This window comes from Cheilinus undulatus, linkage group 7 (assembly GCF_018320785.1).
Source record: "Cheilinus undulatus linkage group 7, ASM1832078v1, whole genome shotgun sequence".
NCBI lineage: Eukaryota > Metazoa > Chordata > Actinopteri > Labriformes > Labridae > Cheilinus > Cheilinus undulatus.
In genome coordinates this window covers 10,794,872-10,810,914 of record NC_054871.1, presented here as the reverse complement: position 1 = coordinate 10,810,914, position 16,043 = coordinate 10,794,872, and the positions used below count along the sequence as shown (strand labels likewise).

Sequence of the window (16,043 nt, the reverse complement as noted above, 5' to 3'; positions counted from 1 at the left end):
TGTGTATCAGAGTAATTAGACCATCCAGGATCCCAGTGTGAGTTGAGTTTGAGGGCACCCATGCTCACATAATGCCTGTCTTAATGGTCTCTTCTCCCTCTCTGTGATCCTTTAAATGTTGTAGGCAGCCAGCTAAGGAAACACAAACATGTCTGAGGTACAATTACACCAAAACACCAAAACAAACGCCTTCACCTATTGTGCTGCTGCAGTAATTTGTGAGAAATGAATTTAATGAAGTTTTCCACCTGCTGGGACAGGTGAGGGCATTCAGACACAGAAGAAGCACAAATCTGATTTACAAACTGCCAGTTAAGCCTCCATCTTTCCTCTCCCCTGCCTCCAAACAGCAGCGGATGCAGAAAGAACAACAATATTTCTACTCATTATCCTCTCCTGTTCTTCCCTCGGAGTTTAGGAATACTGAAGGGAAATTCAAAATTCCCTGCTATGCAAATGAGCGTGAATATGTGCATACAAACACATCAGTGTGTTGATGTAATTACTGCAGCATTGAACAGCTCAAAAAAGCCAGAACACATCATCCACTCATGGTAAGAGCAAATTACTGGTCTGCTCTCAGTGTGTTATTAACGCCCATCTGTTTCCAGTAAAAATGAATTTTCCATCTGTGTCAATCAATCAAGTCATTCCAATCAAATTTTATATGATTGTAAAATAAATTATATGTGTATAAAGTGTGTTTATCTTCTGTGATTATAGCAATAAACTTGATTTCACCCATAAAAAGCTCTTTCGTTTTCAAATACTGGTTCAGTTCAGTAAATTTATTTGTTTCAGAAAGTAAAATATGAAAACAGCCATCATTTTTCTGCCATTTATGTATCTGTGGTTACATCTTCGCTAAGTTTTCTATCTCCCGTTTCAGGCTAAGTCTTAATATTCTTTCATAGTGAAATGACTGACAAATAAATTAAGTAAAATACCATTTTACTTGGTCAATACTCTAGACAAAATTTTACTACAATGCATTAAAACCTGAAGATGTAAATTTTCAGCTTTTAAATATAATTCAGTTTGCCAAAGGTAGTCTTTAAAATGCACAGATCTCCTCCAGACATAATAGAAATACCACAGGTGTATCAAAGTAAATATAGTCCCTATGGGACAGGTACTTTTCCTCATAGGTGTAGTGGTGCTTAAAGAAGTGGGTGTACTCTTACTTTATCCCCCCGATTCTTAGCAGCTCATCCAGTAAAGGATAACTGCCCAATGGAAGACCAGATTTAATTCACCTAAAATAGGTCTTTAGTATTTGCAAATTGAAACATACTTTTGTTGCTTCAGTGAGGATTGTTGTGAAATTATCAGCCATAAAGAAGCAGATTTTACTTTCATCACTGGCCCACAGACAACTACATGATTATGCACTTTAAGTAAATTATTCCAGAGTTCTTAACAGCAATGGGGGTACACCCAGGCAACACCCAAAAAATGCACAACTTCAATTCATTTTAAGTAGGCTAATACGTTAGTTAAAAGTCTTTTGAAAAGTTAAAGTTGTTGTTTGTGTTCATATGTATTTTATGAAAGAGAAAGTCACTGAGTTAATCCTTATCTGTCAAGCTTGTATGCTATAATCAGTTTGTCCAGGAGATGGCGCTCCGCATACACAGTGACATGAAATCTTAGTTCTGTGGCCACAGGCTACAGGATTTTAATTCTGTTATGAGGCTAGATTTTCGTCCCCGACGATCGTGGGGGCGTATCCCATTGAAGGGTGCTGCTGTCCAAACGATTGATTTTACTGCTCCAAATCGCGTCGGAGCCTCACAGACCCCCACTCATCAATATCAAACATGTTTTATTTACAGTTCTAGGTCGCAGTGCATCTGACGGAGCACCCACAACAACCAATGAGAGCGAGTAGACGGGGTAACGTCACCAGCCAGATCACACATACATTAGGTGTTCACAACCTAAACACAACTGTGCTTTTATTCCCGACAGGATTTCATCCTGATTCTTTTCCTTGTTTTGCGATTTTTGCTGCAACTGTAACACATGTTAGAGCAGCCTTTTGTGGAGGGACAGCAAAAGGATATTGACACACCTGCACGTTTGTTTGTTTGTTTTTTCTGAAGTCACGTGATAACGCGAGGTCGTTGCCAAGGCACAGGTGTGTGGTCTCCAGTGATCTGATGGTCTGCATTCACAGGTTTTAAGATGAAAAATCGTTTGAAATTGTCCTGATGTCTGTGGTATCATACCTTTGTTAAATCGTTTCAGATTAAAAATCGTCTGGTGTGACTGCCAGAGGGTGAACGAGCTGGGAAACGATGAAAACTTCAGAACAAGCTACACAAGCAACTGTAAGACGTCCTGCCTTTGTTCTCAGGTTAGTAAACTGTTAAAGCATATAAAAGCACACTTCAGTTACAAAATACCAGCAGGTTAGTTCATAAACTATGTGAGAAAAGGCTCAAGTCACTGGGTGGTTGAATGTTGTTAAATGTGAGTTTTAGATGATGTTAGCCATTCGCTTTATGCAAGCTAATGTGTTAGCTTTGTGCTAGTAGGCTCAACTCAAGTGCATGGCTAGCTCACTGTTCATGAGTGTGATGTGCAGAAACTACAGCAAGTTTTTGATAAAGTGAAGGAAGGAATATAGTATATATATATACTCCATATACATTTATATTCATCAAGATCAGCCCTTTGTGGACATCCCTGTTCTTGGTAATTTTGGTGTATGGTAGTGAAGACAGTGCCATTGCTGATGAAGAGGATGCTCATGTTGATGACTTGTTTTGCGGTTGATGTTTATAGTTTTAGGGGGAAAGAAATTAAAAACTGATTCTTTTCAGCTTGTGCATTGTTTCTAGCATGGTGTTTCTCACATGGTGAGTCTAAGTTTGCCTTGGAGGTTGTTTTGCATGAATATGAACATGGTGTGCTTTGAGATTTTGGCTTGATATTAGATGTGCCTTAGGCAAAAAAGTTTGAATACTACTGCTCTAGTACTGTATGGCAGCACCTGTGTCTGTTCAGACTTAATGTACTTTTCTCAGATGTGCGTCACTTCAGACAAAAGCGTCTGCTAAATGACTCTGAATCACTGTAATATCAAAGCATATAGTCTGCATCACACTCCTGCTTTTCCTGTGTTCCTGCACCTTTTAAATGGTTGAAAATAGGCTTATAATTTTTTATTAGTGCTTTTATAAGATGTGTAGACCCAACATAAAATAATTCATATTCATTCAAAATGACTCTGTAACCAACTTTAGATTCTGACTTATCAGTTGAGAACGACTGATCTCTATCATACTGTTTATCTGTTGATGTGCAGTCTGTTGCAACTGATTGGTTACAAAGCCTGAAATGAATTTGATTACATTTTAAACTGATTGGCAGCTTGTATTTTCACATAGCTGTTCATTAACATGTCACAGATTCCCATTCTAGATCCTTCTGAAATATCTCTATACCGCTTACTTTCAAAGCCATTTTCTTCTATAACTGATAAATACAATGGTTCAGGAAAATATATTACAAAAAACATAAGCCAATAAAAATCACCATTTCTTGTACAAGCAACAACAGTTCTGAGTCTATCTATCTATCTATCTATCTATCTATCTATCTATCTATCTATCTATCATGAGTGAAGTTACCAACTCAATTGAAGAGGACCCATAGGTGTATGGGTGATATGAATGTTGAGTGGATGGCTCGTTGAACTTAATGAGATATCAACCACTGGTTCAGCGGGTCACTAACAGCCATTGTTTCATATGGTTGCTTAAGTTAGCCTACCTTATGTGGAATGGCAACTTCAAATATATTTAAAAATTATATATTTTTTTGTGAATGCTAATTATATATTTTTAGGTAATCAATAACTAATTATATTTTGAGTTCTATGGACTTATCAGAGTTTACAGTGCACTAAAATGATTGAATTAGAAGTTTTGTGCACTCAAAGTAGATAATTTATCCTAAAGACTGCAAATCCAAATTAACATTTGAATCTCATTTTAAAAAACTTTACTTTAAACCAGTATAGCACACTTAAAACAATAAAGTTAGCATCACTATTCATTACACAGAAATATGAAGGAAATGTAATTGCAGTGCATTAAAAAAAATGAACTCACACAAGTTCACTTTAGTTGATATTTCTCAGGCAACAACTTTCCACAATTTTTAAATTGTGATAAGCTATTAACACATTTGCCGGGACTTTTGTGCTTTTAAAAAAATTTCTGTGCATCACTTAACAATTTTATAAATTATTTTCTCCTGTGTTGAGATACTAAATGAAATTAGACATTTTCTAAACAGTCAGTGAATAATGACCAGAAAAAGAGAATAACCTTATATTTCAAAGTCAAATGAACTCTTGTTTTGAAATCTAAACCCACTTACCAGAGGATAAAATTACCTTATACTCTAATATTAGTAAGTAGGTTGAATACTTATTCCTCTGCTAATTGAAGGGCATATTTCCTTACTACCTTCTGTCTACACTTAACATCTAGTGGAGGAGCTTTTCTCAAAGAGATCTCCAAAGATTCTCAGTAATTCCTCAGTGTCTTCTTGTGGCATGGTAATACCACCATCTGCTGGACATTGGTTTCATTACAACATTCAGCCTTGCTTCTAAGGCCATGTACAAAAGCACTCACTATCAGATGTAAAACAAAGCACTTTTTTGAGTGAGAATAAAGCAAAGATTGCATAAATTTCTTCCATCCTAGTGAAATTATGTGCAAAAATACAGCCAGTTTGTATTTTTGGTTTTACTTACAGTGCTTAACACATTTATTAGACCACCTGTCATATTTGTCTCAAAGACCATCCAGCATCATGAAGTGCTTCAATGCAGACTCTTTCATTTTCAGTGAGCTCTCCACATTTTACCATTTTGAGCAGGAATGAGGGATTTCAAACTGAATTCACCCAAATTTGAGCCAGCTCACTGGGCTTCTCTGAGAAGTCAGAAATGAATCAAGCATAACATTCAACCACTTAAACTAATTTTTCTGTACAGGAATGCAAGTAAATAACTATAATTTGACATATTGATTAAGAAATGTTAATGGGCTTTACTATTTTTTCAGTTTTTTGTAAATCAGTAAACTTGAAAATTCATGGATAACAATAATAATTATATTTTTGCATTAAAAATATAATTTGGGTTAAAGAGCTTCTACATATTGGTGTATTAACCATTGCAGAAACATAAAAAGTGATTTTGATAATTACCAGTGTTGTTAATTTAGGGCAGCTGTGGCATGAACCTTACTTTGGTTAGGGTTAGGGTGGTCTAATAAATTTGTTAAGCACTGTAAATTCAAGAGTGTAGTATTACATTGTTTGATTTAGCAACAGCATGATGAGTTCATTAAGTTGGTTTAAAACAACATTTTGGCACTGGTATCTCCTCTTAAAGCTATAAAACTGATACCTAAGCATGGCATCACACTCTAACGTGATTAATAATGCTGTTCAGGCAGCAATTATGGCGCTCGATAAGGTTTTTATACCCATGAAATTTAATTAAGTTGCTTTATCTGACATTCAGTAGTCTGCTTTAAAATAACAGTTACATTTAAAGGATCAGTCTGTATACATTTTACATTTTATATACATCAAATACAATTACTTATCAACAGATGACTTAGATTTGTGCATTTACAAACCCATCCTACCTGAAAATGAAGGCTTTTTTTCTGTAGAGCACCACCTGAAATTTGCAGAAGCAGCTGTTTCCTGTAAATGAGTCTTCATAAAGGCATTTTAAATTGTTATATTTATTTAGAAGTACTTCTCTGATTTGTTACATATAAGCCCATTGTACAAGGAATACTCTTATAGAGGTACATGTTTTTTTTTTACATTTTAATCATGTTGATACTTTAATTTTCAGAGGGGTATTCAAACAATAGAGACATCTCCCTTATAGCTTTAGCCAGTGTTTAAACTGCTTCATGTTTTCCCCCACAAACATCATAGGTAGCATCAAAGTTCACATGATACAGTCCACAACCTGTCAAATCACACATGTAACGACACCACCCGACCAATCAACGATGAGCCGAATAATCACATCATCAGGGAACTGTCAGCGTAGTTTCCAATCATCCGATACATCATGTCCATGCATACATAAGTATACTATATATGGTAAAAAATAGAGCATTTGGAATAAATACTTCATATCATTTTAGCGTAAACTGTCAGACAATACTTGTTATATAGTTCTCACAATACTGTATGTACATGTAATCAGCTGATTGAACAGAAATGGATTGAACTTTAACCCCATGTGAATCAGATTTCTCTTCTTTGGTGTGGAGCCAGCTAGGAAACCTTAATACATCTTGGTCACACTGGATTAAACACATGGATGTGGTTTATTTTAAAGACTCGATACACAGGCACGGAAGACCCGATAGACCAGAAATATACGCAGCACCCATCAATTCCTCCTTTTAGTGATCTGAAATGCAGAACAATACTTAAACTTAAATATTTGTCCCTTAATATACAGGTAAGCTATAATAAGATGTGATGCACAGTAACATTTAGCCTCCAGACTGGTCCAATGTTGTTGAGAAAATCTGTCCTACTTTCACTACAAACATCTGAGTACTAAGCCTCTGCTGAAAATTTCCAATTGTAATAAATTGCTGCAGGGATGTCAAAACTTCACGCAGGTTCCATCCACAAAAAGTCCATGATTTTTGATGGGTTTTTGATAGTTGCTGAAAAAGCTCTGTTGCTAAAAAGAAAGTTTAAGACACAACTTTTAAAGTTTTGTTGAATAAATGAAATATTACTTTCATTAGTTTTTAAGCGTGAATGCAATCATCAATGATTAAAAAAAAAGCTAAACTTAGGCCTCATGCTCATGCTTCCAACTTTTATTTTGCACTCTTGCCTACTCTTCACATGACTTTGGCGCTCACTCACCAACCATTCCTAAGAGGAAATGTGTCAGCAAATATTAAACTGATAATCAGTTTGATTGTGCTCAGTTAATCCTACAACTTTGGATGTAGCCCACAATTTCGTCACTGTAAATGTAAAAACAAAAGACATGTTAGCAATAGTTGCATGTGAAAAGATGCTTGAAAAACAAAACCAGAAAAATGACTTTTCCAAGGAGTAATGGGACAGTCTTAGCTGTCATATTTTAGCAGGAAGAACCTGATCTTGTCAGGATGTTGATGGACTGATCATGTAATTGTTCAGGTCAGGCATTTTTGATGCTTTTGCATTATTGTATATTTATCAATGTCTGTTTGACTCCTGCCTGTTTTGTTCATAATTATAGATTTTTTTTTGTTTTTATACTAGTCTGCTATAATAAAAGGAAATACAAATTTGAATCAAAGAAAGAAAGAAATTTGTCATTTAAACCTACTACAGTCATTTAAACCTACTACAGAAGTATTTACCCAGTAATAATGTATTCATTAACAAGTAACTCTTTGTAATATTGTGGCAATTCTCTGGTCATTGGTGGTACTTGACCCTAGCCCAACCCCACTAACACTGACTCTAACCCTAAAAAATACTTGAAAACTATTCAGGAATGAATCACTTTAATTATGTGTGCCAAAATAATTAAATTATCTGGGAATTATCAAGCAACTGATTTAGAGAATTATCATCTTATTTCCCAGAAATTACCGGAGAACTGCCACAATATTACAAAGGTTATTGCAACTTAACTACATAATTACCATCCTAGTCTTGAGAATTTAAGTTACTTTTAAATTACTGGGTAATTAGGGCCCACTAAAATAAACTGTAACTGAAAAAATCCTAAGAAGATATTTGTGCCTTGTCTTCTAAGTGTTTGAGTCAGAGTAGTTTTAGCTAAAAAAACCTGTTTGCTATAAATGTTTGGTGTCCCCAACAAACTCTGAAGTCATGGGTAACCACTTGTTAGCAAACATCTTTTGTGAAAAAGTTTAGAGCTCAGAAGTTTGGCACTTCCATGTGTATCATGAGTTGTAGACAAAAAACAAACAAACAAACAAACAAAAAACAGTTAAAATCCCTGGATAACTGCAGACCTTATTTCAAGCATCTAACTGAAAACTCATCCAAAAATCCCACAGACTTTAAGACAAGGAACCAGAAGAACCTAAATACTAATGAAGTTTCAGGACTTATTATTGTGGCCACAGTATAACAAAGATGATCTAAATGAAAGCTTTACCTTTTTGTGAGTCTATAAGCTCCCATATTCTTGCCCACATATTTTAAGTGGCTAGAAAAACAACAGCACTTGTGCAGGATTTGTGGTCAAATCACTCTGCTTCTCTGAAAAGTAGCTAGTAAATCATATTTGGTTTTGCAATAAAATGATCAAAACTGATGCAAAGTTGTACATTTGGAATCCAGCTTTGTAAAGAAACCATAACAGCTGATTATTATACCTAATCAAAGCTCTTTGACAGCAATATTGCTCCTGTAGAGAGAAATAAATGACTGCAGACGCAGGCTGGACCACAAATTTGGCAGTTGTTAAGGTGAGTTTTCCTCCCCTAAAAGTCACAACAGTAACCCCGTCACACTAAAGAGAGGCACATGAAGGTCTGTTTATCCATCAGAATGACCTTAGTATCATAATGGTAATCCAAGCTTTGAGACAATACCAAAACCTGGGTATTGGTAACCTAATAGTTATATCCATGAGTCCCATATACATAGACTGTTGTCCTCACACCTCGGGTCTTTCCTGCTCTCTCTCCCCAGTTTCTACTGTCCTTTATCAAGAAAGGCATAAACGCCCCAAAACAGATATTACACAGGGGGGCTGGGGTTAAAAATAACTGTTTTAGACAGAAAAACTTGAAGCAAGTTATTCCATTTGTTATTACAAGTTGAATCCAAGGACTTCTACTGGACGTGGTTAAAGTTTCTGGATATGTTTTGTCTCCCATCCTAAAGGCTTCCTGACCTGGATGAAGGAGAACTTACAGTCCAATTGGCTGCACTTATGTTACAAAGAGGACCCAGAGTTTTGGGGGTTGGATTCTAGAGAACTAAAGCAGACTTTATGTAAGAAGTGGATTGGTCATACAGCTGCCTGACAATGCTTATCTGACCTGTCATGCAAAATACGATCACATCTACTTCCAAAAACAAGATGGAAACAACCAAAATGCTGAACTTCAGACTTCAAAAGCAGGGTTGAAAAGTGACTAGACACTGCTACTGCTGTTTCTGATACAGTCTAAACAAGCTATAAACTCTATTCTTTTTTTTTTTTTGAGATTTTATTTTTGGGCTTTTTTATGCCTTAATTTGACAGAGGAAGGACAGTGGATAGATTCGGAAACGGGGAAGAGAGTGGGGAGAGACATGCGGTAAAGGGCCACAGGCCGGATTCGAACCCAGGCCGCCCGCGTACATAGGTAGCGCTTTAAACCACTCGACCATCTGCACTCCCACAAGCTGTAAACTCTTAGCAGAACATTTTAATTATCTGTACTGAAAATGTATTGAAACTTTTTTTTTCAATTGCACTGTCTCTACTATCCATCATCTATACCACTGATTCCCACAGTCTGCATCCCAACCCATCGCTGGGCTGCTGACTTTTTTTGGGGTCCCCATATGAGCTTTCACAGAATTTTCTTCCCTATAGTATTTAATGTGACACTTATGTCTGTAGTACACATTAGAGCCAAAGAGCTCCACCATATCATGCTCCTCCTTTTCCACTATGATTAAACACAAAACAGGGCCTGTTTTTGTTTTTTACCAGCCACTGGATAGCAGAAGAGCTAAAGTTACAGAGGCGTGGATGTAGCAAATAAAAAAGAATAGCACTGTTCCAGACCAGATAGCCACTGAGGGCCAAGCCTGTGAGGAAAGCCTATGGAGTCAATCTCATCTGTCATTGGTTGGTCACCGGTCAATCACAAGGCTAACTTAAGAGATAACAACCTAACCCAGTAATTTTTACACCTGTTGTTAGTTTGGAGACATCAATTGACCTTTTGCGAGGCAACATCATGAACCACTGTGGCACTGTGCAGCCCATTTGTCCTCAGTTTATTTTAAGTCGTCTCACTTCACCCATCCATTATCGAGTCAATCTCAGCTGTCATTGGGAGAGAGGCAGGTTACTCTAGACTGGTCATCAGTTGATCAAAGGGCTGGCATTTACAGACAACCAGGCACAGTTATGGGCAATTTAGATTCACCAATGAAACTAAAAAGCATGTTTTTGGAGTGTGAAAGAAAGTCATACACAAGCACACTGTGCACTCTTATTGTCCCTTGCAATTAAATTAAATTGAATTGAATTCAAGTTAGTTCAGTTCAATTCAGTTTGATTGGATAAAATTAAATTTAGTCTGATTTAATTCAGTTCAATTTGGTTTAATTCAATTCAGTTGAATTCAGGGTGATATAATTAAGTTCATATTCAGTTCAGTTAGTTTCAGTTTAGTTCTATTCAATTTAATTCAATTTAGTATGATTTGATTCAATTTGATATGGTTCAGTTTGAGTCAAATCAATTCAATTTAGTCTGATTTTATTCGATTCAGTTTGATTTGATTCAGTTTAAATTAGTTCAATTGAAACAATTCAATTAAAATTCACTAAATTCAATCTGTGTGGATTTTATTTGATTCAGTTCATTATGACTCAATCCGATATTCAATTAACTTCAGTTCAGTTCAGTTTGAATTATCCATTATTTATACAGTTTTTTTCCTCGTTCTAGGCCATTAGAGCTGGAGCTTACCCCAGCTGTCATTGGATGAGAGGCAGGGTTGACCATGAACGTGTCGTCAGTTACTCACAAAGTTGACAAACACAGACAAACCACCAGCCACACTAACAGCCACACCTATGGAGAATTTTAGAGAGACAGGTTAACTCAAAGAGCATGTCTTTAGACGGTGGGAGGAAGCCAGAGTACCTGGAGAGCACACATGGGGGAGAATCTTTCTGATGAAGATTTGAACCAGGAACCTTCTTGCTGTGAAGTAACATCGCTATCCACTGCACCACCCTGCGTTGTCCCTATTAATTCATTCAAATCAATAACCAGTATGTTTTGGTCTTAACTGCCGTACTTTTGGACCATTGGAGCTGATATGGCAGCCTGTACAACAGCTGAGGTGTTGCCACTGTGGTCACTAAAGGGGAGATAATTCATTGTAAACATTTTATCACACCAGTGCTCCTGTTCAGAGACACTTTGAAACAGAAAACAGAAGCAAAAGACTACACTCCCTGAAACATGTTTTCACCTTTAAAATGCAGGACAGTCATCTATCAGTTAAGGCTAAACCAAAGCTGTGCTCTGCTTTTTTTCCATGAATATTGCTTCTTAAAGACTTCAAAATATAAACAACCAAGTGCTTCCACTTTCTCTCCCTGTCAGTTGATCATTCTGGAACATGAAGGCCTTGAGGCAGGAGCAAAATGTTAGATTTTCCAAGCGACTGAATGTCTCGAGTCACACGCGTTTAAGAGACAGCAGTCTCATTTATACAGTATGCCTGCAATATATTATCTGACAGTTTCTGTCCCTGTTAGTCCCATAATCCATGCCAGTAGAGTTAGACTTGCTACATATTTATTGGAATGTTTGACAGCCAGCCTGACATTCATTGTGCATTTTGTAGCAGTTGCATACATGATTGGAAACGAGCAGAACAAGACATACATTATATTTGATCTGAAGGAGATGTTAATCTTGGGAATAGACAGTATTAGAACATACTGCGGTTTAGTACTGTTAGACAGCCACTAGGGGGAGCTTCACTGTGTTGGCATGCATCACCTTCTCAACAATCTCCTTATAAGAAGACTTTTTTCTTTCTTAATCTGGGATATTGTCTTCAGTTTAGTCATTTGTTTTTTAATAACTTAAACATGATGCTTACCAGCGCCAAATACACCAAAAATCATCACTGTGGTGAAAATAATGCATTAAAATATGTCAAATATCAACAGAATCATGGGAAATTGATAAGAGTTCACTGTTTTTTCAATTTTTCTGATAAGCACTTTTGGAGCTATATATTTCTCCTGACACTGATATATATATTCATATAGAGAGGGTTATAATTCACTGTACACAATCACAATAAAAAAGTGCAGTAGAAAATACCATTTCTGTGTTTGTATATGATTATAATCTGATAGAATAACATTCTACATATATTCTCAAATAATGGCTTATGTCCAAATATGAAAAGAAAGATGGCAATGTCTTAACATAAAAATAGAAATAATGTCATACTTTTTATATATTTATATTTAAAAGGTAGATCATGTGCTTAGTATTTTGCTTGAAGAGCTCGTTGATGAAAAGAAGCAGCAGTTTGTCCGAATATCTCTTCAGCCCATCCATCCCTGGTCTGTCTGTAAATCCTCACCCTGTCCCCCTTAGTGAAATCCCGTCAATCACATGATGTCTTCATATTAATCCGAGCATTTTGTGGTCCGTCCACTGAGTGGTTGATGCAGCATATCCGTAAACACCCACAGGGCAGGGATGTGGAAGAAAGATGTGGGCGTTCACGGCTGGACACTTCAGAGGTTTGGATGTCGTAAACAGAACATTTCAACTTTTCCCATTGGTCAAAGAGAGCCCTCTCTTTTTCTGTCTTTGAAATTGAGGCTTGCAGGTTACATAGCTGAACTGGCCTGGAGCGGTAAACTGGGTTGTCCTGGCTCAGAGGAGGCCTGTAGAAGAGGAGGGGTCAGAAGAGGCTCCGGTCTCAGCATGGGCCTTCAGAAGGTCCACTATGTCTTTGTGGGAGGCTCCTTCTGCCACCACCAGCGCTGTTTGACCATTCTAGGAAGAAAAAAATACATGTTTACTTTTTTAAAAAGCATTGCAGTGAGTGTTGTCATCCTCACAGGGGCAGTGTTGCTCCATCTCCAGTAATGGGACTGTCTCTTTGATCCTACCTCCATATAGTCAATACTCTCTGCTGTAAACATCATCAGAAGAGCTGTGATCTGTATCTGAATTCAAGTCTTAGCATTCTGCTCCCTGAAATGTCAAACCCCACTTGAGATTATGATTTGTCACGTTTCAGTTAATCTCATCTGATAATTTGCCTCCCAAATGATGCATCAAAATGTGTAAAAACGTTTATGATGATATCCACTGATATGCCTCTTTGCATCATGCAGATATTGCCTGTGTAATAAGCCGGGGTTAAATGTCAAGCTGGGGAGGTTTTTTAGGGAAAATAGGAGTTTCGGCCAGTGATGCGAGGCAAACAGGACACATCAGTCAGAACATGTATGATACTTTGATACAAAAATCACCGAAAATACCTTGTATGCCCCCACAAATATTGAAAAAACAAAATAATAGGGATGCCCTATCAGGTTTCCTGCAGCTGATTGATGACCACCTATGAGAGAGATCGGTCGATCACCAGTATAATACAGATCATGTTTTGTGGAAGAATAAAAAAGTCATCCTTATTCCACCAAGAATATGCTTTAACTTTGCCTACTTTGTTCAACAGGGCAAAGCAAAAACTTCCCAAGAAGCCATGCAACAAGTAAGGACAACTGATTTACACAATCTGAAGATTCATTCATTTAAGGTAGGGATGCACAACATTATCAGCATGATATCAGTGTGGGCAGATATTGGCTTTAAAAGTCCTTACCAGCAGATATGAACATTTCTGTCATCGTTTACTGCTGATATATCTGCCTTACATATCGGCAGTATAAATCATACATCACTGTTGAATATCTGCAAAATGTACATTTGTACCAGCAGGTTCAGGTTGTTTCCTAGGGTACCACAACCTCAAAGGGGCCCACCATGAGCCCTGAAAATCTTGAACAAAGCCCCAAACATTAAACAACTACCAGACAGTCAACTTTCCCAGTCCTATGTCAGCTCCGCTCAACTCAGCCTCTCTTGGTGCAGGAGACACTGAGTGTTTTTTACACACACACACCCACACACACACACACACACACAAAAGTGAATTTATCAGTGTTGATATCGGTATCAGCTTCAAAAAAAGCTTGAAATATTGGCTTATAGGACACTGGCAAAAAACCAGTATTGTACCCTCCTTGATTTATGGGAATTAACACAATTTTTAAAAGTTTGAAAAAACATAGTGAGCCTATTCAGTGGACTAAACAGTACAATTATAGAAAATAAATAAAAAACAAGAAATCCTGAAATATTAAATCTGTAACATTATACAACTGATGTACATATCTTTATTCTGCTGAGAAATCAAATTTCAACTCCAAACAACTGCATCTATTCAAATTTCTTGCCAAAACCTGAATTTCCCAACTTTAAGTTACATTTAAACGGGGTCTCTCAGAGGATTACAATTTTTAATGTTGATTATCTCAGAATTTCTGTAGTTAGTTGTGATTACTCTCCCCATTTAATAGCATTTTGATATTCCACTGTTTTACATTTAAACAGTTTTTAATTCTTGGTTTTGGAAACCATCCTAAAGTAAGACTTCCTGATTTGATAGAGACACGATGAAGATTATGACTAGAACTTTACCACAGAAAAAGGAACTTGTTATGGATCGGAAAGGAAATAAGGACAAATTACATTTCACAAGGTGCAGATGCCTTTTGATTTGCCCACTGGCTGTCTGTGAGATGAGACATTAAGGAGCAGTGGTTGACTTATTGCATATTGCAGTGGCTCAACAAAAGTGTGCTAAAAGGCAGAATAAAGCATGCAGTTAATGCAGTAAAAAATAATGGATTAAGTATGCTGATAGCTTCAATTTTAACATATCATGTGATGTGGTTTCCCCTAATTGACATTTTAATGAGCAGATCTTAAATGCATCATAACATTTATTTTGTGTTAAATTAGTAAATTAACAGGCTCTTTCTCTTTCTGCACTGGTGATCAGCTGATTATAGGCATTAACTCTCCTTAGTGCTCAGCTAATCAGATTCTGCCACAACCTCGCTGACCAATCACCATGCACCTGGAAGATTTTAAACCTGTTGTTTTCTCTTTTGCATTCAGCCTGTTGTTCTGTGTGGATGCTGCAACCCTCCTCCACCCCAGCCACATCCATTCAGTTCATCAGTATCTAGTCCAGATTCTTCATATCTCAGTCTCCTCCTCTATGCCACCTCATTGGTTCCTAGGCCAGCTTCTCAGAAGGCTACTCCTCATCTGATCCTGCATCTCTTAACAACACCACCAGTGTCTAGACTCCATGGGGAGTATCCTTTTCCTGCAGTTGGCCTAACTACCCCTTCCAATACATCAAGTCTTCACAATGGAGTCTAATCGCCAAGGACTTTGCACATTTCTCCTTCATTAAATTTGTAAAATAAATTATTGTTAAACTCGTATTTTGCCTCTCCTGATTGAACTCTTATTAGCACTGTGTAGTTTGCTTCTTTTTTTTTGTAACTCTAAGATTTTCTGGATGCATAAACAATTTTACAATAGCCTATTTCATTGACTTAAAACATCTATTGCTCATTCTTAACTTTGCATATATTATTTTGGTGATGCTGCCTCAACTGATACTCTCATATAATACAACTTTGTCTGCAGTTTAGATGGTGTTTCTCACCAATAGATTTACCACTATTGGGCATATTAAGTTAATTTTAAACACTGTATTGAGCAAAAACTCTCAGATTTGTACCAACCTCTTTTAAAGACATTTTCTTTAATATTGAACAAATCATGGCCGTTATTGAAAACAGAAACAACAATATCTATATTTGAAGAAACTAATTCTTCCAAAACACACATTTTCCAGACTGACTGAACTGGCAATGCTCCATTAATGCTGCTTTTAACTTATTGCATCATTTTCATTGCTTGAATTTGTCTTTCTATGAATTCTTTCATTTAAAAGCTGGATATTATATATCACTGCAAACTAAAGCAGGCAAGGGTGCATGCTAAGACACCTCTTATACTGTGGGAGTGTTGCAGAAAAGTGTGAATGCTCTATATTTACATTATATAACTTTTACAAACCTGCTAAACAATCTCCTTAGTATTACAGTAATTAAATCCAGCTTGCTTGCCAGAGCAA

The 16,043-nt window shown here is 36.8% G+C and overlaps 1 protein-coding gene and 1 long non-coding RNA gene across 9 annotated transcripts in view; one reads left to right on the top strand and one right to left on the bottom strand.

The window, feature by feature from the left end:
• Positions 1-1,900: 1,900 nt before the first annotated feature.
• Positions 1,901-15,342, top strand: LOC121511934. 2 transcript variants are annotated; one of them, XR_005992073.1, is made up of 4 exons: positions 1,901-2,140; positions 2,251-2,359; positions 13,500-13,580; positions 15,008-15,342. It is a non-coding gene; the product is annotated as an uncharacterized LOC121511934 (long non-coding RNA). The 2 variants fall into 2 exon arrangements; XR_005992074.1 differs by having other exon boundaries at positions 1,901-2,165.
• kank4 (KN motif and ankyrin repeat domains 4) overlaps positions 5,786-16,043 on the bottom strand; it is a 170,576-nt gene continuing 160,318 nt past the window's right edge. For all 7 annotated transcript variants that reach the window (XM_041790798.1, XM_041790797.1, XM_041790800.1 and 4 more), the window contains one exon: positions 5,786-12,811. In XM_041790798.1, the coding sequence (XP_041646732.1) occupies positions 12,689-12,811 (123 nt within the window). In that variant the 3' untranslated portion in view covers positions 5,786-12,688. The remainder of the gene's footprint in view (positions 12,812-16,043) is intronic.